The 27,709-nt window shown below is 32.3% G+C and overlaps 6 protein-coding genes across 9 annotated transcripts in view; 3 read left to right on the plus strand and 3 right to left on the minus strand.

Moving 5' to 3' along the window:
• Positions 1–74: 74 nt before the first annotated feature.
• Positions 75–1,840, minus strand: LOC122569922 (39S ribosomal protein L39, mitochondrial). 2 transcript variants are annotated; one of them, XM_043731583.1, is made up of 4 exons: positions 1,700–1,840; positions 1,491–1,593; positions 1,261–1,421; positions 75–1,139 (listed from the first exon to the last, which is right to left on the minus strand). In XM_043731583.1, exons 3-4 carry the CDS (start codon positions 1,269–1,271, stop codon positions 167–169), a joined length of 984 nt encoding a protein of 327 aa, XP_043587518.1. In that variant the 5' UTR covers positions 1,272–1,421; positions 1,491–1,593; positions 1,700–1,840; the 3' UTR covers positions 75–166. The 2 variants fall into 2 exon arrangements, with proteins under 2 accessions (XP_043587518.1, XP_043587519.1); XM_043731584.1 differs by lacking the exon at positions 1,491–1,593 and having other exon boundaries at positions 1,594–1,795.
• Positions 1,841–1,948: 108 nt separating this feature from the next.
• Positions 1,949–2,541, plus strand: LOC122569924 (DNA-directed RNA polymerase III subunit RPC10). Of its 2 annotated transcripts, none has more exons than XM_043731586.1 (2): positions 1,949–2,086; positions 2,196–2,541. In XM_043731586.1, the coding sequence occupies exon 2, from the start codon at positions 2,215–2,217 to the stop codon at positions 2,539–2,541; it is 327 nt and encodes a 108-aa protein (XP_043587521.1). In that variant the 5' UTR covers positions 1,949–2,086; positions 2,196–2,214. The 2 variants fall into 2 exon arrangements, with proteins under 2 accessions (XP_043587521.1, XP_043587522.1); XM_043731587.1 differs by having other exon boundaries at positions 1,962–2,110.
• Positions 2,405–3,467, plus strand: LOC122569923 (yrdC domain-containing protein, mitochondrial). The gene is made up of 2 exons (XM_043731585.1): positions 2,405–2,543; positions 2,698–3,467. Exons 1-2 carry the CDS (start codon positions 2,502–2,504, stop codon positions 3,460–3,462), a joined length of 807 nt encoding a protein of 268 aa, XP_043587520.1. The 5' UTR covers positions 2,405–2,501; the 3' UTR covers positions 3,463–3,467.
• Positions 3,468–4,858: 1,391 nt separating this feature from the next.
• LOC122569920 (protein Lilipod) lies at positions 4,859–15,939 on the minus strand. 2 transcript variants are annotated; one of them, XM_043731577.1, is made up of 9 exons: positions 15,611–15,939; positions 7,669–7,933; positions 7,191–7,213; positions 6,999–7,125; positions 6,869–6,937; positions 6,642–6,771; positions 6,208–6,556; positions 5,888–6,119; positions 4,859–5,602 (listed from the first exon to the last, which is right to left on the minus strand). In XM_043731577.1, the coding sequence occupies exons 1-9, from the start codon at positions 15,668–15,670 to the stop codon at positions 5,364–5,366; spliced, it is 1,494 nt and encodes a 497-aa protein (XP_043587512.1). In that variant the 5' UTR covers positions 15,671–15,939; the 3' UTR covers positions 4,859–5,363. The 2 variants fall into 2 exon arrangements, with proteins under 2 accessions (XP_043587512.1, XP_043587511.1); XM_043731576.1 differs by having other exon boundaries at positions 7,191–7,294.
• Positions 15,940–17,128: 1,189 nt separating this feature from the next.
• LOC122570329 (ubiquitin thioesterase OTU1) lies at positions 17,129–19,969 on the minus strand. The gene is made up of 3 exons (XM_043732486.1): positions 19,341–19,969; positions 18,952–19,268; positions 17,129–18,863 (listed from the first exon to the last, which is right to left on the minus strand). The coding sequence occupies exons 1-3, from the start codon at positions 19,738–19,740 to the stop codon at positions 18,645–18,647; spliced, it is 936 nt and encodes a 311-aa protein (XP_043588421.1). The 5' UTR covers positions 19,741–19,969; the 3' UTR covers positions 17,129–18,644.
• Positions 19,970–22,556: 2,587 nt separating this feature from the next.
• Positions 22,557–27,709, plus strand: part of LOC122570039 (spectrin beta chain, non-erythrocytic 5) — a 57,653-nt gene continuing 52,500 nt past the window's right edge. The window contains exon 1 of the mRNA XM_043731852.1: positions 22,557–22,844. The gene's annotated coding sequence lies outside the window, so the exon portion shown is untranslated. The remainder of the gene's footprint in view (positions 22,845–27,709) is intronic.

The raw sequence follows: 27,709 nt of genomic DNA on the forward strand, positions 1-27,709 counted from the left end.
TATATACAAGTACAACATTTAATAGTAGGTATTGATAAGAGGTATAATAAAGTATTTTACATATATGTGAATGATTAATATTTGTATAAATGCGTTTTATTGTAATTACGAAGATTCGTACCGAAAGCATTTTTATTTACACTATATGTTTGGCGTGCTAAGAAGATCAGTTCCTACCAACCATTTCGGTACTCGCCTCCTCGTTATTTTCCAATAAGAACGACCATGTTGTAGTGTTCAGTTTTCTAGCGCGATTCTCCAATATGCCATACGCATATTGGTTTAAAAGAATTCCTTTAGGAAGTGCTACACCTTGAAATCTATACAGATTTTCCTGCTCTGAAACTTTGTGGACAGCAGCAATTGTACAACGTCCTATCAACGAACTGTTTCCTACCATAGGTCCTTTACTAATATCTACATGATCACCAATTCTATACAAAGTAATTTTATTATTGTTATTATTTGCGATTTCTGGTATTTGTGATGTTTTAATAGGGTTATCTTGAAACATATCAAGTGCTAAACTTTCTGAAATCTCTATACTATCTATAGGCAATTCTTTGTTTATCAGCTTTACATATTGAGCAGATAATGCACGCATTTCTTGATCTGTAGGCTTCCAATCAGCCAACTCAGCATACACATCATATATAAAACTACCTGATTTTATGACCGGTATTGGGAAGCTGTGTAAATGAACTGTTATCTCTGGTTTAAAGGCCATATCTATAACAGCACCCAAAATAAAAGAACAAGTTCGCCAAAAGGCTGCGTTCACTATTTTGTTTTCTGGGCTAAGCAAATTTAAAAGTTTTAATTCACAATTTTGTAATAAAGGTCTGTTCATATCCCACGGTAACCCATCGACCATAGCGAGAGCAGACACTTTAGCTACACCTTCAGAGATATGTTTTGCACAATCTGTGGGAGTTGATATACTTTTGTTCATTATAAGTGTTATGTCTTCTACAGGGGATCGATATTTAACTTCTATCTTTTCAATTCGACCCACAGTGCTTCTTTGTCTTTTCTTCTCCTCTTCAAATAACAAATTTCTCCTCTCTTTTGCTTCAGCTTTTGATAATATACTTTTATATCTTGATTGTATGTTTGATGTTAAGCATAGATTTTTATAACTGAAATATACATAAAAGAAATTATATTAAAAATTAAAATGACAAAAAAAATCGTAATTACATTAATCCATGAAAACCGACATTTTTTAATAATACCGGTTAAAATAGGTTACGTACATACCGTTGAAACATGTTGAAATATATGTGATAAAAATTTCACACAACTAGTTTATTCTTCCCAAGACGGCGTCACATATATTATCAAAGTTGTGATTATATTTTATTCGTTTTAATAGTTAAATAATTAAAACGTCATTTAAGCAATGAATCGATCATTCATGACTGAAAATACAGAAGTAGTAAAGAGAGATTTTATATTTTGTAACTTAATTATCTTATATATCTGTTTACCAAAACAATTTTGAGATTTCTTCGTACACACAAAAAATAATTAACATAGAGCAGAATAATTTCATGCCCTTTTGTGTAAATTATCCAAATTTATCGAATGTACCTGTAAAGAAAACACTTCTTTCTGTTCTGTTACCTTTTCACAAGTTATTTATGTATATTAAATATTTTGTTAATAATATTTAATATATATTAAAGTCATCACTCACATAAACAAGTATATAAAGTTACTTAAAATCTGTAAGAATTTCTTTATGATTTATTAATAATTTAAACTACTTTAACAAAAGATTTGCAAGGACGATTCATATTTCATCGTCGCGAGGCAAAAGGCGTATACACATGTGATTTCATGTGAATTTCAACACTAACACATAGTACAATCTGTATATACGTAAAATATATTTTTAAATTATAAATTAAGTATTAATTATCATTCCTATCATATGGGAAACCACTATGCAAAATAAATACAATTGTCTATAGTAATTAAGCAATTGATCATTATATATAGATACTTGTCCTAATATCTATACAGAGTGTGTTTGGTAATGGCGTATATATGATTTGGACCGGAGAAGAGCCTATAAAGAACCGTAAAACGATTTATTTTCTAGATAGTATTATGAAATTATATGTTTTATTCCCATACATTTATAAATAAATAATCAGTGAAAAATATAGTTTGCTCTTCTAATGATTCAGCTGGATCTGTATTTGCACGATGTTGATGTTTTGCCCAACATGTGGCAATGTGCTCCGAGTAGAAGAAGCTGTCGCAGGATTGCGTTTCGCGTGTAACACGTGTCCATACATATTCAATATCGTGAGAAGAGTAAGCAGTCGTACGTATCCAAAATTAAAGGAGGTTGATGATGTATTAGGTGGAAGCGCAGCTTGGGAGAACGTCGACTCTACTGAAGAAAGGTGTCCAAAGTGCTCTAATCCTAGAGCATATTTCATGCAGATACAGACCAGATCCGCCGACGAGCCTATGACAACATTTTACAAATGTTGCAATCCTCAATGTGGTCACAATTGGCGCGACTAAAGGTATTTTATAACTTCTAGATGCACATAATCATATACATAAAAGTTTTCTACAGTGTCCAAATATTTTTGTAATCCATTGCATTTGTGTGTCATTAACTCTAGAATAGACACTGCTATTACTTTAATTAATAAATTTTCCGTTTTAAACATACAGTGCTATTTCTTACTTGGTGGAAAGAGAACAATTTCGTATGCAAGAGAAGTGGGTCCAATGAGTACTTTTATAAATTCAGCTCATAAAGAAGTGGAAGCGCTAATGTGGCATGGTAATCATTGGATGTGCAAAGGAAAACGAACCTTAGCAGTAGCTGTCGCATTATTACAGAAAAATGAAATTATAGCAGTTCCAACCGATACAATATATGGTCTTGCTTGTCTTGTATCAAGCACCAGTGCCATTGAAAAACTCTACGAAATTAAAAAACGCGAAATAGATAAGCCATTATCCATTTGTGTTAGTAACATAAAAGATATACAAACATGGGGCGTTGTAGATCATGTACCAATTACTTTGTTATCTTGGTTATTACCAGGACCCTATACCATCATTCTCAAACGAACTCCTGCTTTAAATCCTGCTTTGAATCCCAATCATGACACGGTAGGCATCAGAGTTTCAAGTCATAAATTTATAAGGTATATAACTGAAGTAGCAGGACCTTTAGCGCTAACAAGTGCTAATATAAGTAATGAACCCAGTTGCATATATGCTTCGGAATTTAAAAACTTATGGAACAAATTAGGTGGAATATTTCATGATTGTAGAAAATTTAGTAAAGCGCATAACTGTTTGAGAAGCGGATCAACAATTATTGATTTAACCGAACCGGGACGTTACAAAATTATTCGTTATGGAATTAGGGCAAAGGTGGCTGAACGTAGGTTAAAAAGATACAATATAGAATATATTTCTAATTAAATCTATCATTGTGTGATCTTAACTTTGAGTTCCAAGCAGCGCGATCGTGCTGTTTAGATTTTGTGTCGAAAAGTTTCAGTACATTTGAACGCTATTTATAAACTAATAGTATGCATGTATAATAATATAGATGTATTCCGCAATCGATTAAGACAAGCGCTATCGCGCTGTTCATGATTTTTCGACCCTGTTTTTTCAAAGACCCCCGAGACTTAAACGGTTAATGTTACCTATAGGTATAAATATAAGATATAAAATATAAAAAAATATATTTTATTTATATATTTAAAATTATGAATAATAAAAATAAGGATGAGCACTTAAATCAAGTAGTAAGTAAAAAATAAAATAATTGATAATATAGATAAGTTATACTTTATTTCTTGTAAAGTCTAATCATGTAGTATTATATTTCATGAGTGTTATGTGCATGCTTTTTAAGAATAATGATGTACTAGGAATTCAAACTTCAGTTTTTTATCCTTCATATTCAAAAAAATAGAAGAAATATTCTCTTGCATCTGAAATATGTTAAAGTTTCCTCTTTTGTTTTTTTTTTTTATTTACGTAACTATTAATGTGTACAAAGAATCCTCAAATCGAGAATTCCAATCTTATAAACAAACCACAATATATGTGGCAATATATTAACAAGTATTAAGCAGTATTTTATATCCTGAGATACTGTTCTGATTAAATGTGTTAATAATTCGTCAGCGAGTATATCCTAACTGTTTCCTGTTTCTTAATAATATTGTATTGTCTCTTTGACAAGATATATATCACATAATATTGTTGTAAGGTATTGTTTCTTTCGCATATTAAATGTTAAACGCAATCAAGAGATAAGAATGGGCTCATTTTCATTTTAAATTAAATAAATAATTTACTTCCTTTTTAAAGCACTAGATTTCAGTAACGAACTAATAGACAAATCAGTCAAGATGATAACATTTTAAGATATTCTGCATATTATCATCCATGCAGTTCGTGTGTATCTTAAAATGCATATTATTACATTCGTAAATTTTTAACAAACTCGTGGCTATACAAGTCACTTGACAAATATAAATCGATAAAATGCATTCAAACGCGATTATGAAATCAGGACTACCACAACACAGTACAATGTATGCGTGATTGTATTTCTTATACGTATTATCCGGTTATATCGATCGATTAGGCACGTTTAATGGCCTGTATATACGGCATTTTTTTATTTGAAGAATGAAAACTTATCATTTAAATTTCTAAAAATGTATTCTAAACGTTCATTTATGCTTAACTAACGCATTCGTGTCTTGAAGTAGATACACATTCAAACAATAACCATTATTTAGGAAAACGAATCTTAACGCTTTTCTTTCATTCGCAGAAATAGTAAAATAGTAAAAAATTCTATATTGAGAATTTTTTTATTCGTCGGACACCCGCACATGCGTGTCTTTATCACAATACTGCGTTGTCTTTACATTGAGTTTACATTCTAGGTAAACTCACTTATGTATAAGATTGGTATGTATATGTACTTTTGGTAAATAATTATTAAAATAGTGATCATATAAATAATTAAAGTAACTATACGTACACATACACATACACATACACATACATGTGACGAACATACTCGACGTGTGTAACTGGCCCGCTGCTCTAATATCATCCAATTAAATTTTCTAAACATATCCTACAGAGCATCACGTGCCATCAAAATCAAGACAGTGTTCCACGATTACGCAATTCTAAATATACTTATGCACACATACACACGGTCCAATCACTTTACACATTTATATGATTAACATTATGTGAATATAATTATTCATCGTTAAGTTCCATTTCGCTTGCTTTTTTTTTAACGTAGAATATTTACTTTTTTTCTGCTTACAACGTAAGTCAGTCTAATCTTCTTTTGTAGAAAACATCCCTAAAGAACTTTTCTTACCTTCACTCTTAAAGATTCCTATCAAGCTACTCCTTAATCTGGCATAAATCTCTTTGCGAACGGTCGCCGTAAACTTTGTCACTAGACAACCAATCGCCGCCGTAGCGAAGATTAAATTATAAAACAGTACTAGTTCAAAGTTACCAAGCCATTCGATACGACCGAAATCGCCGAGCAGATCAAAGTTTGTCATACCTGAAATAAAAGATCCAAGAAAAATAGAAAACCAATACAAAATTAATAATAAGCTTATTTATTTGGGTTCGTTGCTATTTGAAGGCCGGAGGTGAAAAACACAATAAGTCACATTTCTCATCTTTTAAAAGAAAATAATTTTTAAGATTAAATATATACTTTTGTCACTTTCTTAAATATTAAAAAAGTGTTAATGAGATTAATTATATGTAAACTAATTAACTGAATTATTATATTTTTCCGGTGTGGTTTTCATTTATTAAATGGGGGGGGGGGTATATTTACCTAATATTCGAGATAACAGTGGCAACGCTGAACTCAGTACAAGAAGAAGACCGCAATTTGCGATAAGGTGAGTAAGTGGCATGGAATGAAGTCGTGGTCGAAAGCTCTTTACACCAGGAAGTGTATATAAACCTATTGCGCTCGTAGCAGCTAGATACAAAATTACTGCTACTTCAATTGTTGCTCCAATGGGACCTAGTTTCGACAACGAGCTGATCCCCAGAGTGAATTGCTAAACATTTATTAAATGTGTTTTCTCAAAAAGCAATTCAATAAACAAAGTTCGCTTATTTTAATTTATATCTAATTTATATACTAACCCTTGTACTCAAAGGCAGTGCTTTAATACCAATAAGCAGTTCTAAGGTATTTTGAACTGCCAGTAAAGCTGTAGCAGTGGAAAGTATAAGTAACGCCAGCATTGCCAAAGGGTATAACAAAGTCCTTCGAACCCACCAGGTTCGCCTTTGCTGATCCAGAATACTTCTACGTTTCTGAATATCTTCCAAACGCTGAGCCAATCCTCGCTGGAGAGCACCGTTCCTTAAGCACATCAAGCTCGGATTTACATTAAGAAACTCGTCATCTTCGAGCACTAAACCACAAGTTGGTATTGACATAGGCACTGGCGAAACGTATGATTTCCCGGTTGCTTTCGCGTGTTGCAGTCTGTGTATATAATAAAATTTTTATGAAATGATTATAGACATGTTCATGAATTTGCGGATGATGGGAGTAGAAACCGATACCTGACCTTCTACGAATACAATCTTCTTCTAGCCTGTACGCGAAGAATTCTTCATCTAAATTCTTTAGGAACTGCGGTTTTACGAGAAACGAACCAACTACTCCGAATAATCGTACAAATCCCATTGGTGTACATACTGCAAATTATACTTTTACTATTGTATTACTTTGATATAGGTAATAATGATATATATATATATATATATATATACGTAATTATTTGGTCATACTTACGCAATAACATAACAACTCCAACAAAAGAGACGCAAGAATAAAGAAAAGGTAAATAGTAACTCGATAAATCTGGAAAGTTAGGTTGATGGTAATTTTTGTATATCTATGACTTAAAAAATTTTGTACTTACTGAGCAACGTATGAAGACTTGATTTTTGATGATCTATGAGTGCTGATAGAACATATGTCATTCCTAACACAAGTGTTCCTAATAAGCAAAGGACTGTCACAGTCTCATAAACTCTAGCCATTACGCCCTGTAATGGAAAAATTATTTTTTTAAAAAGTATTCGATATATCAGGATTAATTTTTTTATCTTACCTTTTTGTAGCCAACAAATCCTTCTGACTCCGTGAACAAGTATGCGAACGGTAAAAATACGAAGAGAGATAAATTTGAAAAGAGAAACACAAGATTCCATAGACCTAATTGTTAAATAAAACCCAATTACAATTATTTTATATAAAAAACGATGAGTGTTTCTTTTTTTTAGATATTTAAATATTAAAAAACAAAATACACGTAATATTTAAGAAAAGTATAAAACAATCATACGATATGAACATAATCAATGATTTACATGTACAGTCAATAAAAAATATATATAAATAAATATATTGATATTATAAATATTGCTCATTAACATTACACGATTATCCTCTATTTCTGTAAAACATTAATTTGTAATATTGTGTAATGTTGAAATATTAAAAAAAGAAATTCCCTCTATGTTTTCCAAATGTTTGAAAAATTAATTAAATGAAACAAGAAGTTTAATTTTTATAACTGATTCATATACCTTGAATAAGTGAACTATTGAGCCACTTGACATAATAGCTGTTCGGGTATAAAATCAGCACTTCGTTGCTTGCAATTGAAACCGGAAGCAGCAAGGTTGCTCCAACGGAAACCGCCAGAGCAACGGTACATAACCAAAGACTGATCTTGTAGACCGTCGCTTCATCTTCATCCACGGAAAAATAATCTTCGCGGTCTCTTCGTCGAAATTTCGCGATTAACGCGTAGCTTGAGACGTAGAGGACTAAGAACAGAAGGAAGAATATCTGAAACAGCCATAGAATGTCTTCTCGTTACATTTTTATACATTAAGCAAAATTAATTAACATACGAGTATGATTTCTCTGAACTTATTATATTCTAAACTATATTCAGATTGTATTGAATTCATTGTATTCTTCTATTCTCTAAATAATAAAAATGATCTCATCGATTTATCAATATATGTATATACATATAGAGAAAGTCGTCCTTAGTAAACGGTATATCACGTGACTCTGTCTTTGATACAGAAGATGTTCAAATATAAAAGAGCAATTAATTTGATAAATTCTGCAGAACTATCTTCTGTATGATTATCATAACAAGATGGCCACATCTTAACAGATTAAACGATATAAAAACACTCGACATTACATCATTATGATAATAATAATTATCATAGCACGTTATTCAGTGTATTTATTGACCGTATACAAAATACACGGTTTACATTGAACTGCATTATCTCAAAAGTAGTATACTAACTCAAAAGTACTTTGATGCGTGTCTTTGAATGAACATTGCATTTGTATGTAACTCATGTAGCGTAACGATGTGAATCAATTTTCTGGTGTACACGGAATCACTTTGGTAACGACCATGGAAACCGGCGCTACGTGTTATTTAAGAATCGTGGTCGATCGAACTGTGAAATATTAATAACGACATTCGACTCGACTAAACACTTCTCAACTATTGTTCCACTTTCTACAAAGTTTAAACCTTTGATATTTAGACATTGTTATCACGTCGTGACATAAATTATAGTTCCGATTCGATAAGAATAGGTTATACTTCTGTATGAATATTTAATTTCAATTCCAGCATAGTTCTAGATGAAAATTTAATTTCTATTCCAACTTTAGTCCCAATTCTTCAGGGATCACTAAATATGTATAATATCCTGATATTTTACATTTGTCACGGTGTTAGGTAAGGTGTAAATAATTGTGTGTGTGTAAATAATTAGCACGTAATTTGTATTATGATGAAAATATACGGGAATAATACGCGGGAAAGATTAAAGACAATATTTCAAAATCAGCTTTATTTGTATGGCGTAATGTTCCATTAGTTAAATCTTCCTGTTAATAAATCTAACGTTCTAAAGAAAATGCGTTTTCTACTTTTAAAAAATAATTACAATAAAGTGTAATCTAAAGTAATTAAAATTTCATTAAGGTGCCCATGGTACCACTACTACTGTAAAATTACGAAATCGTGTCGATTAGGGATTAAACGATTACTTAAAAAAAATTGTAAATGTTCGACCGTTCGCGTGACCGAGAGTCGTAAATTCCCGTTACGATTAGATAATCGATGCCACAAACCGATCGATCCCCTATTTCGGTTAGGATAATAGAGAATAAATATAACACTGAGTTTAACAGGTTATAATATATACTTTATTCCAACAACTTGTCTTGCTAAAAATATAAATGTTCGGAGAGACTCGCATGGTAAGTTACGATGTCGAATTGTAATGTCGTTTACATTAAGATTAGAAATGTTCGACTCGAATAGTTACTAGCAAGACCACGATGTTAATCGTAGTAATAGTGACTTGCAAGTAGTGAGTTACAGTATCGCGAGAGGTATAACCGAGAGATGTGTTCAGCGATTTGGCGACTTGGCAACTAGTAAAAAGATGTTGACTGATCTAAGAATGCAAAACCAGTGAAGTTCGGCGACGATGCTGTGGCGGAGGAAAGCTAGTGATGGGTGTGTCTAGCGCACGGGACCATCAGATTTGTTGATGACAATTTTGGCTGGGAAAGTGAGGGCAATAGTCGTTACTTCTAATTGGATAATAAGAAGGTTGGTGAGCAAGGAAGTACGAATTTTAATAAACCTAAGGACTGTTTCTAGGACCATCCATAGACCGAGAACACTTACAAGAATAACGATTCCTTCAAAGTTAATAGGAGTTAGTTATAAACATCGAGACAAAAGGTAAACTAAAAGCCTAAGTTTATGGTGGGTCCTTAGGTTTATTGGGAATCTGAATAGCGGTGCAGACCCTTGGCGGCGGCCAGGTAACTAAAGACGTCGCACGGACCGTTTCACGCGACGTAACAATTAGATTCAGCTAGAATCAAACATACGATAATCACTTATTATACACGTTATAGTACCGTGCCAGAATAATTTACTTATAATTCTCAATGAGAATTGATTGTAAAATTCTTCCAAATAAAAAAAGAAAAAAATCTTGCCCGTGGCGTGGGGCCTGATTTGTGCAGAGAGTCACCGATGTAACAGTAGATAAGATTAATAATTATGTATACATATGTGAAATTACGCTTTTAGAATGTCGGGTTTAGTCCCTACAAAGTGCAAAATAGAAAATGGCCGTATACAGACATATAGCGCATAGGATAGTGCACAATACGTAGTAATTAATAACCACTGTTGTGATAAACGCTATATTGGCGTGCTAGAAAGAGGAAGTTGATCAAGGAAATTAATACACAAGTGCAAGCATAAACATTATAAAGAAAAAATGACCTTCAACCACGTTACAATGTTACACCTGTTTCATCATATTTTTCTTCATATTCTAATAGACATTCATGCACTTTGACGATGTTTTATCACGCGTTATGTTTCACATTGTATCCAATAGAGACAATGGGTCTTATGATCTTAAACATTGATTAAAAGATCGATCATTCACAGATAAGATAATACTCGATGCAAAATATGATAGAGCAAGAATTACATTTACATAAGAAAAAAATTATTGTCTCCTGACATGATAAAATGATGTGGAAATCAGCTATAGAACGTCCAGAGTTAAAAATAAATATCGAGATCAGCTGTAGCTTTACAAGTGTAACCGTGACGAAATGATGAGCTGGACATATTCGGTGACGTCAATGTTAGATTGTATTTTACGAACGTCGAAAGATCTTTTACTCTTCAAAGTTACGTAATACTTACGTACAAATAGGAATTTATGGGTCATAGGAAGAAATAATTTTCTTAAATAGAAGAAGAATTTTGTAAGAAAGATCATGGATCGATAAAAGTTTCAATCAAGAACTGAATCTGAACGTTATTCGCCTAAAACTGTTCTACCATTCGAATTATCCAAATGATATACACAACATACCAGCTGTCGCTGCTCTACATACAAATATTTAGCAAACTGCTACCGCCTACGATCGCAGTAATTTTATTGCAATACAAATAGTAGTAGAGATATAAACTGGTCGTTTCACGAATTTTGAGGGACAGACCATTACATTAGCCGGAACTTCCGGTATAATACGCTTCCGCGTGTCCCTCTTGGTTTATTGAGCCCGCTAGCATTAATTTTCCATTCTCTCCTTTCCCCCCTGGTGTGTTATATAACAAGTGGATAACGTTTCCTTTTAAACAATACATGAACAGTGTGCACGTTGTTATAGGAGTAATGCCGAATCGATATCAGGGTTGTTTTTAACCAACGTCGATTGTATATCGATAAGTTATCGGTCATAAATTTATCGATAAAAATGTTGAAATGCACCGCTTAATTGATGAAAGTATTAGAGAGGATACCCTTGATCACTTGAACTGATATTTATGTATCTATGGGAAGTTTAAATGTACAGAAAATATAGGAAATGTTCAAAATACTCATTATATTTAGAAAATTAAACAAATTTTGAATTCGGTTTATGAAAATATAAATTTGTATAAATATCAATATATATTTCTATTTATTACTTAACCATAATATTATAAGTAAATTAATATATTGCACGTTGACTATATTATTTTATTGAAAATTTTCCCTATTTTCGAAAACATAAGTTATCCGCGAACAGAAATAAATTCCAATTATTTCAACGAAGATTGCATAAATAAAAATAAATTTCAAATTACTTGTATACTAACCTATCAAGTGTAATGTTAAGTTAGGTACTGTTGACTGATCTACCGATATGTTGCTCTAGGTTATTAAGTATCACGATGCTCATGATCAAGCGAGGATTACGTTGAAAGTCAAACGGGCCAGAAAATAATCGCTAATACATAGTATATATATACCTACGGTACATTGACCTTTCCTAAGAATAAAACCGTTTTCTCATTTACGTCTATGTGTTTATTTTTACATTTATGTACCAGCTCTTATTTTTGTCTTTTATGTTTCGTTTTTATATACTGTCAGCATTATATACATGTGTGTCCGCTAGAATGTACGATAGTAAACAAAATTGAACAAAATTAGTTCAAAATTACAGCTATGCACGCAACAAACAAATGTAGTTTGTTGTTTTCATCTAAAACTTATTTACACAGTGTGAAAAAGAATGATATAACTTCGTATTCACATTTAAGCCAAACAGCATTTAACAGAACATAAAAAAATGAAAAGAAAACTGCATAACATATTTAATTTAAGAAAGGAGAAAATGGAAATGTATGATTATAATTATCGTACGGCGATAACTTTGATTAATGCTGTACCTAAGCTTCTCAGTTGGCAGAGTTCACTCGAAAGCTGAGAATAGTAATAGTTCAAACAAGAAACATTTAAATATTTGTGAAATCTTATTTGAACTTTACTTAGAAACACGATAACTTTTACGATTGATAGTTTTCTTGAGCTATCAATATTTATTGACGACGTCGCAGCTAACGGCATCTTAAGTTCAATATCCATGAAAGAGAAAGAGAAAGAGAAAGAGAAAGAGAGAGAGAGAGGGGGGGGGAGCGTAAAAATGGAATGCACGATGAGGATGTACATTTTTAAAAACTTGCCCTTACAAAATGAACACGACATCGCATAATAACAATAATATAATCAAAGGGAAAATATAGTAGCAGATATAAATTAGCTCGATACGTTTCAATTACTTAACAGTTCAAATAAAGTTTGGCAGTTCAATTTCTCGCTATTGCATTCGCTATTGCTAATGCTATTGCATTAGTTCGAAATTAAGCGTTCACTGATACATGAAACAGATCTAAAGATTTTATTCCTTAACATTAAACGTAGCATAAGTACGTCAAACAAATATGATAATATATCAGCTTGAAATAAAACACAACAAAGGAAGATAAAATTATATCGTTTTAGAATGGTAATATACGTGTCTTCGATGCGACATATTTTTAGCTTCTTATAGACCAAAAACATCGTCGATATTTTTAACAGAAAAGGAGTTTCTATGTATGGTGTGCTAGCCATTAAGGTGATCCTTTTTGTCACAGTTATTTATCCTTTAGTAGAGACGACGAATGTAGAAATGGCAAAACCTAATACTTTCAAGAATATCCCAAATTTACAATTTGTACAGTTAGCAAATAAGATATTGACCTCCATTAGTGAGCCCCCTATTGCTGCGCACTACGTACTTATAACAAATAAAAGAAATATATGAAAGGATAAATAGAAAGGAAAGATCCTTCTTAAATTAAATTATATTGTAAAATATATGAACGAAAGTATTAAACTTCTTACTTATTAAAATTTACTAAATAAAAGATTTTATTTAATAAATATTTAGTTAGTATTTTCATTTTAAGTTAAAGATAAGTAATAAAATATGGATTAGAATAGATAGATTATAGATTAAATAGAGAATATACATTAATATCTTTTCAAGTATCACTAAAAATGCTCGCAACCATGAATAATATTAACATTGTAACTTTTATATTAGATCATATTACATATTTTCCAAGTGTTAAAATAGAAAATATGGTCTATATTAGACTTTTAATGGAGTTCTTCGAATACCTTATCAAGAACGCGAAGGACGCTTATATATTTAACTGAAATGAGCAAGTGACTCAATCAATGGTACATTAATGGAAGTATCCTAGTATCCTAGAAAGTATCGAATGGTTTGCAAGTAGATCGTGCAACTATGTTCAAATGGGACAGACGTGATCGTTGAAGCAGTTGAAGAAGCTGCATAGTCGGTTGGAAACCGCTTTTTTTTATCAGCCAAGGTGGAAGGAAAAACCGGTCAGAGATCAGAAATAATGCGTGGTCAACGACTCGGCGGGAAAGTATAGAGAAAGAATTTATCGCGAAGAATGTATTTCCACAACATTCCTCCGTGCATTGACTAGAGATGATCATCCAATTATGTGTATTAAACAAAGAGTATAGAGTCAAGGGCAGACGGCAGACGTACTAGGGATAGTCCGTGCAACATCTATACATAGCCATAGACGAAACCTTTCGGTACAATGTATGTACATATAACGACTGACGAAAGTATTTAGAAAGTACATATGTACATAGAAAACTTTCATGTATATATTGTGTGTGTTATATAAAACATTTTACAATTTTATTAGCGTTCTAATGAGAGACAACTGCCATAATTTTATTATATTAATCAAATTTGAAACCAACCTGAAAATATAGATGTTACTGCACTTAAACATATGCAATAAATGTTAAAACAAGTGTTAAGCATTGAGACTTATTATTATAGTATAATCTGTTTAAATATATTTGTGATTTCTACGAAATATATGCCTATATATATGTTTTATGTTTTACGAATGTAATCATGATAATAGAATCTCGTTACAACGCTAATAAAATTTGTAGTATAAATATGTATATTTCATATAAAACACATGATATACTCATCAAAAATTTCCTCTAGTATTTTCGTCAACAACTGTACTTTGTGATTCTTATCGTGACAATGAGCACGTAATGTCTTTAGATATTTATCTTAATCCGTTAGAAAAACCTGCAATTGCACTTTATTAACGGATTTACATAAAATGGTTGTCGTGGAGGGGAGGGGGGGATAACGTTTATCTTGGCAGCTGTACAACTTTAATTTTTCATGGAAAAATTGATAAATAAACATGCCAAAGTCCTTGTAAAATGCAAACTGATGCACAAAACGCATTAGAAAAATGACACTTGCGTGATTAATGAGTATTACTAAAAAAAATGCCATTAGAAACCAAATATGACAAAAGAAAACATCACTTTTATGCAAATATACATAGTAATCTTAATACCAACACAATAAACATGTGTATGTAGTAATTATTTTTAAAAAAATTTTTGGATAATAGAGATATTAATTAAATAGTGAGGTCTTACAGTTATTTTTCTTTTTTACAACAAAAGTCTCCTATCAGCTATATTATACGTAATGTACGTGTAGCGTGTGCATACGTGACTAATCTCTTTGATTTTGTTTCCTCCTTTATACTTTCGTATATCTATGCGAATTACTTTAAATTTCGGTATAAAAAAACAAGTTACAACATCAACGTATTACATCAATTCATTACTTTATTCTTAGAAATATTTGATAAAATTATATTAATACCAACATATATATTCAATTTCTATTTCTTTCCTCAAACTAAGCAAAAAATGAATTTTAATATTAATATTAATATTCATCCTGATTTTCTTTTTCTCTTTTTATGCTTTACGAGATATACAATTATAAAATATAAAAATAGAGTTTTATTCAGACGGAAAGACGAAAGGTTAGGATTTATTATATCATTTCTAGCTTTACTTTCGTACGTTAAAATATTGGTTATTGAAAGAAATATTGAATTTAATCGCGGGGAACGTGGCGATTTCCTATTTGCAGGAACGTCCCAAGAAACTTCAAGAACCCTCCATTTTGATGGGAGGTCAATAAACAAGGGGCTTAATATGGCTAAAAACATCTATGATTTTTACTCACAATATTCTCCCGTACTGTATTATGAAATAGCTGTTCTCTGATATCCGCTTCATCTTCCATTTTCACCTATTTGTCAGTGAATTTCTTTTGGTTGAACGTACTGTTGTCAGCAGCAGCAGCGACATTTTCTTATATCGATAATTTTCTCGTGTAACATACCATGCCCAGATTTTCACGACTGACATAGAACGTACTCCTGTCTTATGGCAAAAGCTTCTGCTCTTTCACGAATTAAAGGCAGAAAGCTATCGTTGCCAGTGGATCACATTTCCTATCTGGTACTACAAAGCACAACACCAATCCCCGTCTATGGCTGGCAGCCTACTAAATACGATGTGACGTTTCTGCCTTAATCGTAACCTGACATCTATATATACATGTGCTTCGGCTATACCTCGCGTGTTATACGCTACAACGATACTTACCGACCGTTTTCTAGTTCCACCGTTCCTAGTTTTATTTTGCAGATCAGATTCAAACTTTTTACCGACGATTAACCTATTGACAAATCTGTTATTAAAAACGGAACAATGAAATATTGTATAAAAGTTAACTAATTACATACAGTGAAAAACGTGTATACTTATAGATTACTTTATTAAGATACAAAATATGTATTTGAATAATAGATACCTATAGATAATCTACAGAATTACTATACGAATCAAAGACACAAAATTTCTATAATTATAAAAAAAAATAATTTGTAGAAATTAGAATATTTTATGTTTCTATCAAAAACTATTTTTTTATGGTGGAGATATAAAGTACTTTAATTTCCTCAAATTATCTTTTTCGTAGATTTCTATTTTAGTACATTTTCTATAACTTGACAAAACGGTAACTTACTTTATTTATGTTTTGTAATAATGTTGTGTTTGCGCAACTTTAAACATTGCATTTTATGTGCAATATTATGCATGGTCCTTAAAGTAGTAAATATAAGCTTATATTAAAGCAAGCTTGTATTAAAGTAATACAACTTTTATTACAACTTACTTATAAAAATTTACTTTGTAAGAAATCATTCAAATTTGTAAAAATTGTACTGTTGTAAATTTATTGTAAACTTTGGAAGATATTGAATTTGACTAGCGTAATAATTCTAGTATTAACATGACGCGCGTAAGATTTCGGATGTTCTTTTACCAAGTTTATTTCAAAACTTGTTATTACAAGATTAATTACTTTTTTAATTATAAATTCAACGTTGATTGTGATAATTTTACGTTAATTCATCTTTAGACTGTAAAATTTGGTGAGTAATTTTATTTGCAACTAAAAGATACTTATTCAAATTGCTTGTCAATAACGGTTTTAATTAGCAGTCATTTTAAACGACTATTACTGTTCTTATTATTTGAAAGTAATAAATCGTTCGTAAAAAATTATGAGTGACTTTATTTCGGACGTAAGGAAGCTCATTTAAACTATTTCTCAATAATAGCTTTAAATGGCGGCCATTTTGAACGTGCCTTTTCGTTATTTGAAATGCAGAAAAAATTATTGGAAATGTTGTGAAATGTAAATAGCTGATTTATTTCACTTCTCCAAAACGGTAGGACTTACAAAATATGTACTGTATAAATATAAACCTGTAAATCTATCATGAATATATTTCCTGAGTGATGAATAGTTATGAATTTCCTTATTTTTTAATTTGAATTAAATTCATTCATAATATATGTGTATTATTTAATGATATAAGGTTAACATAGTAAACTATATTATTAATATAAAAAAGAAAAGTTCTGTGCCGGAGTTAACTAATAAATACCGTACATAGTTATTACAAAAATTAAATTTCATTTTCTCTTTTACGATTGGAACTTGTATTTTTTACAGTGCATGCTTAATCATTTAAAAATCGCAATAACAAAAATAATTATAATATCCTAATTATATATATATATATGTTATATACATAATTATATATACTTATATACATGTTACATATATAATTATATATATCATGTATGTATATAAGCTTGGTGGATTGTTATACAACTATACATCTTTATCTTTTTGTTATATTATATGCATATTTAGACTGTAAATTAAACTATCGCAATAGAGATCAAATTTGTTAAGATAACATTTTGCGTTTTTTTATCTAGCAACATTTCTTTATTAATAGAGATGTGATGTTATTTAGTGTTTAACAGTGATCCATTAGATTCTTTCGTTTTTCCCTCTTGGGAGCTGCAATTTATTCTTATCAAATTCGCTATTAACGGTGCTAAATTGATCTGCCATTAGAAGCGAAACTAAGTGAAACTCCATTTCGCTTTATAATCAACTTTATGATTTATTTAATATTATTACTTCCTTTTATATATTTATATATATATATATATATGCGGAACACATTTATTGCCAGTAAGGCTATGAATTCCGTTTAGGCAAATTTAACCAAGTATCACAGATTCTTAATCTCGCCAAAGAGTATAGTCTTTAACATATTATTACTATCAACAAATTCATCTTAAATAAAAATAACTTGTAAAATTAGATAATTAAGTAATTATTAAAATTATATAGTTAGATAATTATTAAAATTAGATAACTAAATAATTATTAATTTTTTCTTGTATAGTCACAATTATCTTAAGTATATACTAGTTTAAATAAAATAAACAGAATTTTGTATCAATTTGAAATTCAAATGTTTATAAATTTCAATCTAATAAATAAAATACAAATAAAAATATACTCAATGTAGATAAAATATACTTGGCTATGTTCAATAACAGTTCTTTGTACTGCAATAAAGGTAATTACATAAATTTTGGCGTTTAGTTAGAGATTTGGATCTTTAGTCAAAATTAAAAATCTGTGTATATTACATGTCTAAACAATCCTCATAGTGCACTGCATATATCTTAAATTAACAAAGTATCAATATTAAATTGCTAGTCCGCTTACAAGCCTCGCCTAAGTAGAAAATTCTGCTTGAGACTTGAATTTAGTAGGATTCTCAAACGGCAGTCCGCTTAAAAGTGATCGATAATTGTAAAGGGATCAATTTAATTCGCTACACGGCTACCTCGCCGAAATTCATGTGACCTGTCTCCTTGGCGTGTTGTCGAGCCTCCGTTTGACCATTTAGTTTGACCTTACAATCATTACATATTAACATAAACTTTTGAATGTCTGTGAATTGACGACTAGATTTTACTTCTTTTGCAAGTTCAGCTGCTTCGAATAATATCTTCTCATCCTCTGTGGGAAAGATTGTTTGAATGCTGCCACCCTGTACATGCAGATAGGAATTAAAAAGTCAAAACCAGAGGAACAAAACTAATAATAACATGTATATGTATATAATTGTTTACACTTACATCGAGTGGTTCCAAATATAAAGGATCATAATGGATTCCATCGAATATCAAGAAAACTCTTTGAGCATAATGTTGATCTTCTCCAAATCTATTAATTATAGCATTAATACTATCTATTACTGCTATTTCTAATCCATAAAATTTGGATAATATTGACAATTCAATGGCTCCACCCCATGATTCTGGTTTTAAGATCCAATTACAATATTCAGGATTTGGTCTGCCCAGGAAAGCTTCCGAATACTCCACAGGATCTGATGCTACAGCATTCGCTATAATCTCTCTCATAAAGCCTGCACAGCTAGGGTCAACTTTGCCTGAAAATATACTCTCAGTATATTGTAATTTATATATAGCACGAATATATTAATGCAATTTATATTGTATACCATTGAGAACATAACCAACGCTGGTAAATAAGCAGGAATTATCTGCTGGTACGACCTTTTTCATTAGTACACCAGGCGTATTCGTGAAACCCTTTTCATCGACGATATGAGATCGACCGATATCTTCAGAGTTCTGTTTCCCATTGTAAAGTGGTGGTTTCTCTTCGACGATCAAGGTGTCCCCAGAAATGATGCCACAAGCTTCGAGAGAGCCCGTCTCGTCGTTCAGATTAATTGGCCTCGGTGGAAAACCACAGAGAACGTGAAGCGCTTCAGCCGGTATTCCTGTTATCTCAACTAATTTTGATCGTAATTTGCCTAAATTATCCTGCGGCAGCAATCCATTCACGACCTTTTGACCCGATTTCGTTTTAACTTTCAATACATATCCGGCCATCATTTATCGCGGATCACCTAGCTGACTAGAAACGAGAATTTTGTCTGGAGAATTGTACCAGTTAGATCAGCTGTTGAAATACAGCGCCACAAGATTTTCCTCGAGTTTCTGGCGAAGATTATATCATAGGACGGAACGCGGTGTCATTCGCAACACATACGTCGCGTATTTTTTTTCGTCAATACCGACTATCTTTTGCGATTCATCGTTGTACTTAACTTAACACACAACCAAATACCGTAATTTCCACCACCGACCAGCGTAACTGCTTGTTGGTTATAACGTTAGTGAATTTAGGGACTTTCGTGTTATTATATTGATGGTGTCTTGTCTTTTTCTAACCATTAATTTAGACGTTTGATAATAGAGGATAGATTATGTTACCGATGCGAACGACCGCTTCTGATGAACTGATTAAAGTTACTATGTTATTGCTTAATTATTATTGTCTAAGATGTATTTTATTAAATATGTATGAAATGATAGTTTATTATTATTGTATCGATTAAAAATGGGAGTTTAACATTTTTTACTGTTTTTTTCATGATTCTTTCTTTATAAATTTTTTTTATATAGGTGGATTATATAACAAATTTCACAATAGATTGATTAATAGGGAAAACTACGCGGTACTGTATAGTGGTAATTCTCGTCTATATCGTAGTAGTATATGTGTTGAGTGTTCTCGATATACGCAAAGCTTTTTTTATAAATGACAGATTTGTGAGATAAATAGAGAAGGAACAAAGATGAATCATTTCTTGTACGTTATATGATAACACGAACAGATTTTTTAAATGTTAGTATTTCCACAAAAATGATAAGATTAAGAATTAATATTTTTAAATTGATACTTATAACGTTTTTCACTTTATATAGAATCTTGTTATTTCCAGACGAGTTCAATTTACAACATGCCAGATTTGAACAGGATAGACATGACATGCAATCCTTTATCGTGCCTTATATGTTAAAGGGCACCATAGGGACACTTGACCGCTTTATTTTTTTTGTGTCACATGTTAAGTTATCAATTCAATATAATGGCTGTTTTTATAGATATAATTTTACTATAATAGCCGAACATGAAGTTGACCAGCGGTCAAGAGTCCCAAAGGGAAAAAATCTACGTAATATTTCAATTTGTAATAATTATTGATTTTTCGGAATTCTTTTAGGAACATTTTTTACTTTGATGACCTATCATAATATTTTACAACAATTTATCAATTTTCATAACTTAATTCTAAACATATACCATTGTTCAACAATTAATTATTAAATATAGAAATCTAACATGTTCTTACACGCACAAGTTTGTTTTATTTCCTAATATAAAATCATGTTAAAGCAATAAAAATTTTAGAATTTACACATTAATTAATAGTAAAGTAAATAATGATAATAAATTACTTTTAATTAAAGAAATTTCTCTTTTCATGATAGTTCCGCTATTAATTCTCAAAGACCATTCTACATTGCTAACATTTTTTTCACGTTTTTCTATTTATTGCAATGTTTGTAGGTAGGGTCTATAAAGAACTTTAAGTTTCGATGAAACTAAAGTGAATTTAAGTTTTTTCCAGGGCTCTCTGTAAGACCTGTGGAGAGCCCTAGAACGTTACCTCAAGGTACATAAAATGTATTGAAGATGTTGAAAGGTACATTTATTCCATATGATGCTCCCTTCTCTTTCTCTTTATTACAGGTTTATTGTAGGTTTATTGAATTAAATAGGAGATAGGAGACTTCAATTATTCTATATTATCATAACAATGGAGATGGTTAAATATTTATGTAAATACGAAGTAGCGTCTCATATCGCGTTGTACGATTAATTCAAGATTTAATTGAAATTTGTTTTCAGGGTGGGTCTCCACATGCAGCAACCTCCTCGCGGTTAGACCTGGGACTCATTGTTATTTGACATATAATTACTAATTGTATCAATTATGAATTATATAGCAAGTAATGTGAGCTAATTGGCTGCATTCGCGATTATGTTTTTTATAAATATAAATGAAGATTATCCTGATTCTCTTTGACATTTATGATTTCTCGTTCATATAATAATAGTTCACGTTCAGATAGATGAATTCATTGACTGGAAGTTTATTTAATCGAGAAAGTTTTGTCTGGGTAAACGAACCACTTTTGAACGAACTAATTACAATCACCCATGCTTGCAATTAACGCGATATTATAAATTGTAGAGGGCGTAAGAAACACTTTGGTCTTTTTTGAGGTCGGTATTTCAGAACGTAACACACAAAGTCTCAATCCTAGTCCTATTTAATACATGCATATTTAATATCACATCTATCCTGTTCTCAGTCCATGCATTGACCACTGGGTCAATATTAATATATAATTTCAAGCAATTTTTTAAGTAAGTAAGAAATTTAAAAATATTCTCAAAAATATTATTCAGATTCTGTTAGAATTGAATGTATCAAGAATGATGAAATTTCAAATGGACTGGCGGAAAGTATACTTCTGCTATAACGTTGGTGAAATAGAAAACGAAGGAATTGGAATTTTAAAAAATTCAAAAATTTCAATTTCTTTGACTTTTGTTGTATGTATGTAAATTATTTTTTAATTACAAATGCAAAAGTGTACTTTGCATCTGTCGAATTTCCGCGCGAGCCCAACTTTAGCATCAGAGAATAAATCTAGCGTCATTGTGAGTTCATAGATGGCGAGGTTTACTCGGCAATCTTCTTGAAACACTGCTGGGCCCATCGAAACGGGAGGTGGGGCGCTCCAAAAGAAACTCCGGGGGAAACTAACTTCAGGGGAAGGGCGGCGGGAATTGCCGAAGAACCGCTTGGAGTTCGAAGCCGCAAACGCATTGGCGCAGACGTCGGTACGGTTCGCGCGACACGCTACCGCTAGTACAAAGTTGAAGCGTGCGTTTCTCAGTTTGTATCGTGTGCGCGTGTGTTTATCAGATCTCTTGTAACAACTCCACGGACTAAAAACCTAAGTGTGCACATTTTAGTGAATACAGTGTGCTTAGGAAGTGTATTTAACGGAGTGTTCTCACGGATTCAGCACACAGGTGCTTTTGCGTTTTGGATAAGCTTCGTACACACGTCGAAAAGGTATGTCTACAGTTAAGGGACCTGTCACCTTTCCACGAAACGATCGATCGTACTGTGTGTCTTATCGAACGATCTAGTCCGATGTATATTCGATTTACATTGGTACATATAGTAACTACAAAAAGTGCTTATACACCACTGTATTTATTATAGCATTTGTATACTAATTAACTAAATTCAAGTATATTAAGTGTCATATCATCCAATAGTATGACTATAAAAATTTAATACTACGGAAATGAAATGTGGAATCTTTAACTTGATAAAAAAATGGTTCTTTGCAAAATAATGGTATGTGCACGTACTTTTTGTAACTACTGTATGTATATTAGAACGAAATTTTCCAGATTTCGTACGAATGAAAGAGAAGAAAAATACTAAACAGTCTGCATACTGCCTGGTTAGATTAGGATTTCGAGTTTGTTTATCATCCTCGAACTGCTTGGTCGGCAAACAGAAAATTTACGCGCGCAAAGGTCGACGGGTCACGTGGGACATTTCGTGTAAAATATAAAGGATCCAGTGATCCGCTTCAACAGTAGCAAAAAGTCGTGTACGAAAGTTCTTGCTCTTTTAAGGCTTTCTTTCGTCATAACACCGAGATCTTTGCGAACTCGTCGCATTGATCGAAAGGATATCCTTGATCTTTTCGAGATTAGCCTTTTTGAGTGTCGCGTTAATTTGAATTCGTTTTCTTTTTATTTCGAATATGCGCTTTCTCTTTATATTGCCATTTTTGGTACTTTTATTAAATTCCTCTTAAAAATATTATACAAACGCAATACTTTTTGCTATTTCTTTTTATTTTCTGTTTGCTTCTCTTTCGTTAATTAGGAGATTAAATACTACTATGCGCTTTAGGTCATTTTCGATCCAGTGATGTTCTTGTATCATTAAAAAAGTTATCACACGGTTGAAGAAGCTATGAAAGACTCATTTTTAATATGTGTGATTTGTTATTTCAATTTTATGCTAGAATATTTCTACCAATATCTAAAATCTTGTGTTTTGAAACGAGAGCGAGATTTTAATATATATTGAATATATCTATATGTACATAGAAATTCGAAGAACGCAAGGTTAAGGGAACTAGAAAGATCGCGTGAGGACCGCTTAAAACGAAACAAAGGGCCTTATTCGATACCTGGAAATCGTGCGAAAGAAATTTAAATTTTTTACCATTCATCATCATCATTCCATTCGCATTGAGCCTCATTTCTTAAGAATTTTTTTCGTAATCTCTAAGTGATGATGCATTATACGTGTACATCATTTTGTTTGATTAGTAACTGATTACTAATTTCAAAGTACATAATTTTCTTCTATATTACTTCATTTATTACTTTATTGGTATAAGTATTATCAGCTTAACAAAATCAGATATTGATTTATTGAGAACTACGACTATATCAAATATCTTTTTATTCCATTTTGTTACCTCGAACATGAATTCTGCAATAGAAAATAATGGCGGTATTTTCAAATTTCGCGCACTTTCGTTCCACGAATTTCAAATTTTAACGATCATCATCGCCATTCCACCCACTGGAAGACGTTATCACATGAACGTAAGATTATGGATAGGAATGAATTCAGAGGTTAGGATGATATCAATTGCATATTTTGTTTAATCGCATTTCTACACATGCTCCATATCATTAACAAATTAATACCGATGTCTGAAATGCTAGTAGAGTTAGGATTTATAAAGTGAATTAGTAAGGAGATATTTTGATATGAATATACTGTATCATTTGACACTTTTACCATTCATAACCCCAATCTTGTTGACATCACACCTAGCCAAGTGTTTGACAAGTATTAAATTATGCGTTAATGGCAACGATTCACAAAATTTACCACAGCTTGATCAATTTTAGAAATATAGTAATACAATCTGAAAAAGAAAATTTAAAAGTTCATATTTATGTGTAATAACTTTGCTGTACTAAATATTTCGTAACAGTCATCTATATTATCTATATCTGTTCATAATTTTATTGTTTCGATCAATTATAAATCTTTTTTCTAAAATTGTTCTGTCTTTTGTATTCTTTAAACTTTCTTTTATCCTCCACTATGATATAATATAAAATAATAAACAATCCGTGCATTTTATATAAAAAAGATCTGATTGCCCTAACTCCATTCTTGCATCCCAAAGTAGAGTCCACTTTGATACCCGTCCCGCAATAGCTTTCCCCTTGTGACGATATCTTACGTCCCCGTATTCCCGTGTCTAATAGCTTGTGCGTAGAGTCATTCCGTTACGAGGTCAGAATTCCTTGCGGAGGAGAACTGGTCGTTTGCAAAGGTCGCTCGATGGACAGCTGGAAAACCGCGCGCGCGCGCTTGCGTACGTATGTATGCATAAGGGAGCGTAAAGACCGGTGGAGATTTTCCTTTTCCCTCCGCGGTCGGAACAAGTTTCTCTCTGTTGGAAGCGAAGCGATCATAACGGGGCGCTGGCGTCGTTGCACGTGAAATTGGAGCGGACTTCGATCCTTTCCCGAACGGTACCCGGCATTTGATCAGCCTTAGCCCCTGTGTTCCACGAGGAAATAATATTACGCGCGCGCCGCCGCGCCGTACTGCCTCGAGTTTCTAATGAGCCCCTCCAACACTCTGTCCGTTCCTCTACTCACTACTCGACGAATACCGTAATTCTCAATGGATGTCGTTTTTTTCTGTCTTTCTCACTTCCTCCCTATCGTTGCGTCCCTCTCTTGGGAGTCGTTTTTCTTCCCCCCACCAATCGTACTTTTCGCGTTCCCTCCACCAGCGGTCCCTTTCGATGCTCGTCCGATGGGCGAAAGTCGTGTGCGTGAAGCCAGCGATGGGTGTAACCTTTCTTCGGTTTTGTTTTAAATGTAACGCGAAAATTGGTATATTTAGGATTGTTTATTTTAATCGATGCCTGGTAATTTGTTGAGTTTATTCGACGTTAACTTTTTATAAATATGCAAAATTTGTTTGAAATGCAGTATTTAAACAGAGTATGTATTTTTAATGTATATATTGACTTATTTTTGCCTTCCGCCCAATTATACCATGTATAATGTAACACCCTGTAGAACTGATAGACTTTCTGACTGACAAAATGTATTATGTTAGATTATGTAACCGTGGGGACCTTACTGCTTGATAAGATATTAATACATAAATATTGTTTGTTATAATTATAATAGAAATGTTGTGACATGTTTGATGAGAAAAAACGCTGTATAATAGAGATTATGGAGTGATGTAAATTTTTAAATAGAGATGCGTAATTCATGAGATAACGCCGAGAGGAATTATCAGATTGAAAGAAACATTGCTTCCAAAACATCATGTTCGCGTGACACCAGCCGATATAATTAAAGTAGAACCTAAAAATATCCGGTTTGGAAGCTCATTAATATGCAAATGTAAACACGCGTTACAGATTCAGTATCGTCCGGTGAGCACACTTGTTCAAGGATTCTTCCGCTCAAAGTCGTTTCAAGGTCGTCCCTGTTAAATACTTACATTTTGTCAAACATAACTTGTAAACATTTAAAACATAAAACACATAAAAGCTATCAATATGGAGAATATTTGAAAGGCCATAAAATATGACGATCATATATAAATCCTATATATATATCTATACACAGTGTTATGCAGGATTTGCTTACAAGTCAGTTTCCAAGTCAAATACATAATAAATTATATATTGACACTTCATCTTCTTCATGCAGTACTAATAATGTAGATTATATAATTAATTTTCAAATTTATATACATATAACGAATCTATGAATGCCAAACAATGAGTAAAATACGATAATCATTCCCATCGCTATCCAACGTTAGTTAGAGTATTAACAACGAAACGTATATACGTCTCTCATGCGTGCGCGCGCGCACATACACGTTTTCTGGGGGAGTTGCTGGACCGCTCTCAAAGTCCCCCCTTTTCTCCTTCCATTTCTTCGTTGAGCCCGCTCGTAGCAAACGAGGAAGATAGAAGGAAGAAAGAAAGAGACGAAGAGAAAGATCCTTGGCGAGTCCTGGAACTCAAGACGCAAGCGAACAAACCAAGACTCCGGTTACAGACTTCAAGGCTTAACGCGTACTCCCGCGTTCCGTCAATCGTGGATTTACGAACGACCACGGGAAAAAAATTCTCGCGTGCAATGTTATTGTGCCGACTCGACTATCGCCATTACCGTCAACCTGTTTCAAACTACGCGATGGTGGGGGCCGTCTTTATGCTTTACCACGCAACTAGGGGAAACTAGGAATTTAGGATGCATGAATGGAGAAATGTAGGACAGTAATGGCTCCTGCTTCGTGCTCTAAAACGAAAACATAAATTATATGTTGACTTGCTTTTGAATCTTCTTACAAATGGAATTCAATTAATTTCCGAACTTTTTATAATTTTTATTTTAAGCGTTTTAAGCTAAAGTTTTTGGTACAAACGTAGAATAAATATAGTGTTACGATTTTTGTTCCAGGATGAAAGGATAAGTTGTATTTCAGATAGCTTTTGAAGCTTCTTATAGATAGAAATTAATTAATTATCAAGTTTTTATCGTACATTTTTAAACAAAAATTGCTCGTGACGAAAATGCATGAAATAAATGTATATACATGTATGTACAGTTGACAGTGAACATATGTATATACAGTTTCTTTCAAATTTGGTGTACAAATCATGTAGTTTTCTTCAAGTTGCCATTTCTCACTCAGTTGTTTTGACTGCTACAAAATACGGATAACGGAGACACGAGTGACAAAAGGCAGATTTTGGCCGTACATCTCGAACGACATCTCTCATTGGCGTAATTAGTTGTAAGTCCCCCATACGTGACCCGTCGAGACGCGTCGACAGAATA

This window comes from Bombus pyrosoma, linkage group LG8, assembly GCF_014825855.1.
Source record: "Bombus pyrosoma isolate SC7728 linkage group LG8, ASM1482585v1, whole genome shotgun sequence".
In the NCBI taxonomy this organism is placed as follows: Eukaryota; Metazoa; Arthropoda; class Insecta; order Hymenoptera; family Apidae; genus Bombus; species Bombus pyrosoma.

Excerpts from the sequence above, each read along its gene's own strand:
- LOC122569924 (XM_043731586.1), top strand. The coding sequence starts at position 2,215 with ATGTTGATGTTTTGCCCAACATGTGGCAATGTGCTCCGAGTAGAAGAA.
- LOC122569923 (XM_043731585.1), top strand. The coding sequence starts at position 2,502 with ATGTTGCAATCCTCAATGTGGTCACAATTGGCGCGACTAAAG. Across the intron at positions 2,544-2,697 it reads CACAATTGGCGCGACTAAAG|TGCTATTTCTTACTTGGTGG; the intron begins GTATTTTATAAC and ends TTAAACATACAG.
- LOC122569920 (XM_043731576.1), bottom strand. The coding sequence starts at position 15,670 with ATGGAAGATGAAGCGGATATCAGAGAACAGCTATTTCATAATACAGTA. Across the intron at positions 7,126-7,190 it reads GATTTGTTGGCTACAAAAAG|GGCGTAATGGCTAGAGTTTA; the intron begins GTAAGATAAAAA and ends TTTCCATTACAG. Across the intron at positions 5,603-5,887 it reads ACTGTTATCTCGAATATTAG|GTATGACAAACTTTGATCTG; the intron begins GTAAATATACCC and ends CTTTTATTTCAG.
- LOC122570329 (XM_043732486.1), bottom strand. The coding sequence starts at position 19,740 with ATGATGGCCGGATATGTATTGAAAGTTAAAACGAAATCGGGTCAAAAG. Across the intron at positions 19,269-19,340 it reads CGTTGGTTATGTTCTCAATG|GCAAAGTTGACCCTAGCTGT; the intron begins GTATACAATATA and ends GTATATTTTCAG. Across the intron at positions 18,864-18,951 it reads TATATTTGGAACCACTCGAT|GGTGGCAGCATTCAAACAAT; the intron begins GTAAGTGTAAAC and ends CTGCATGTACAG.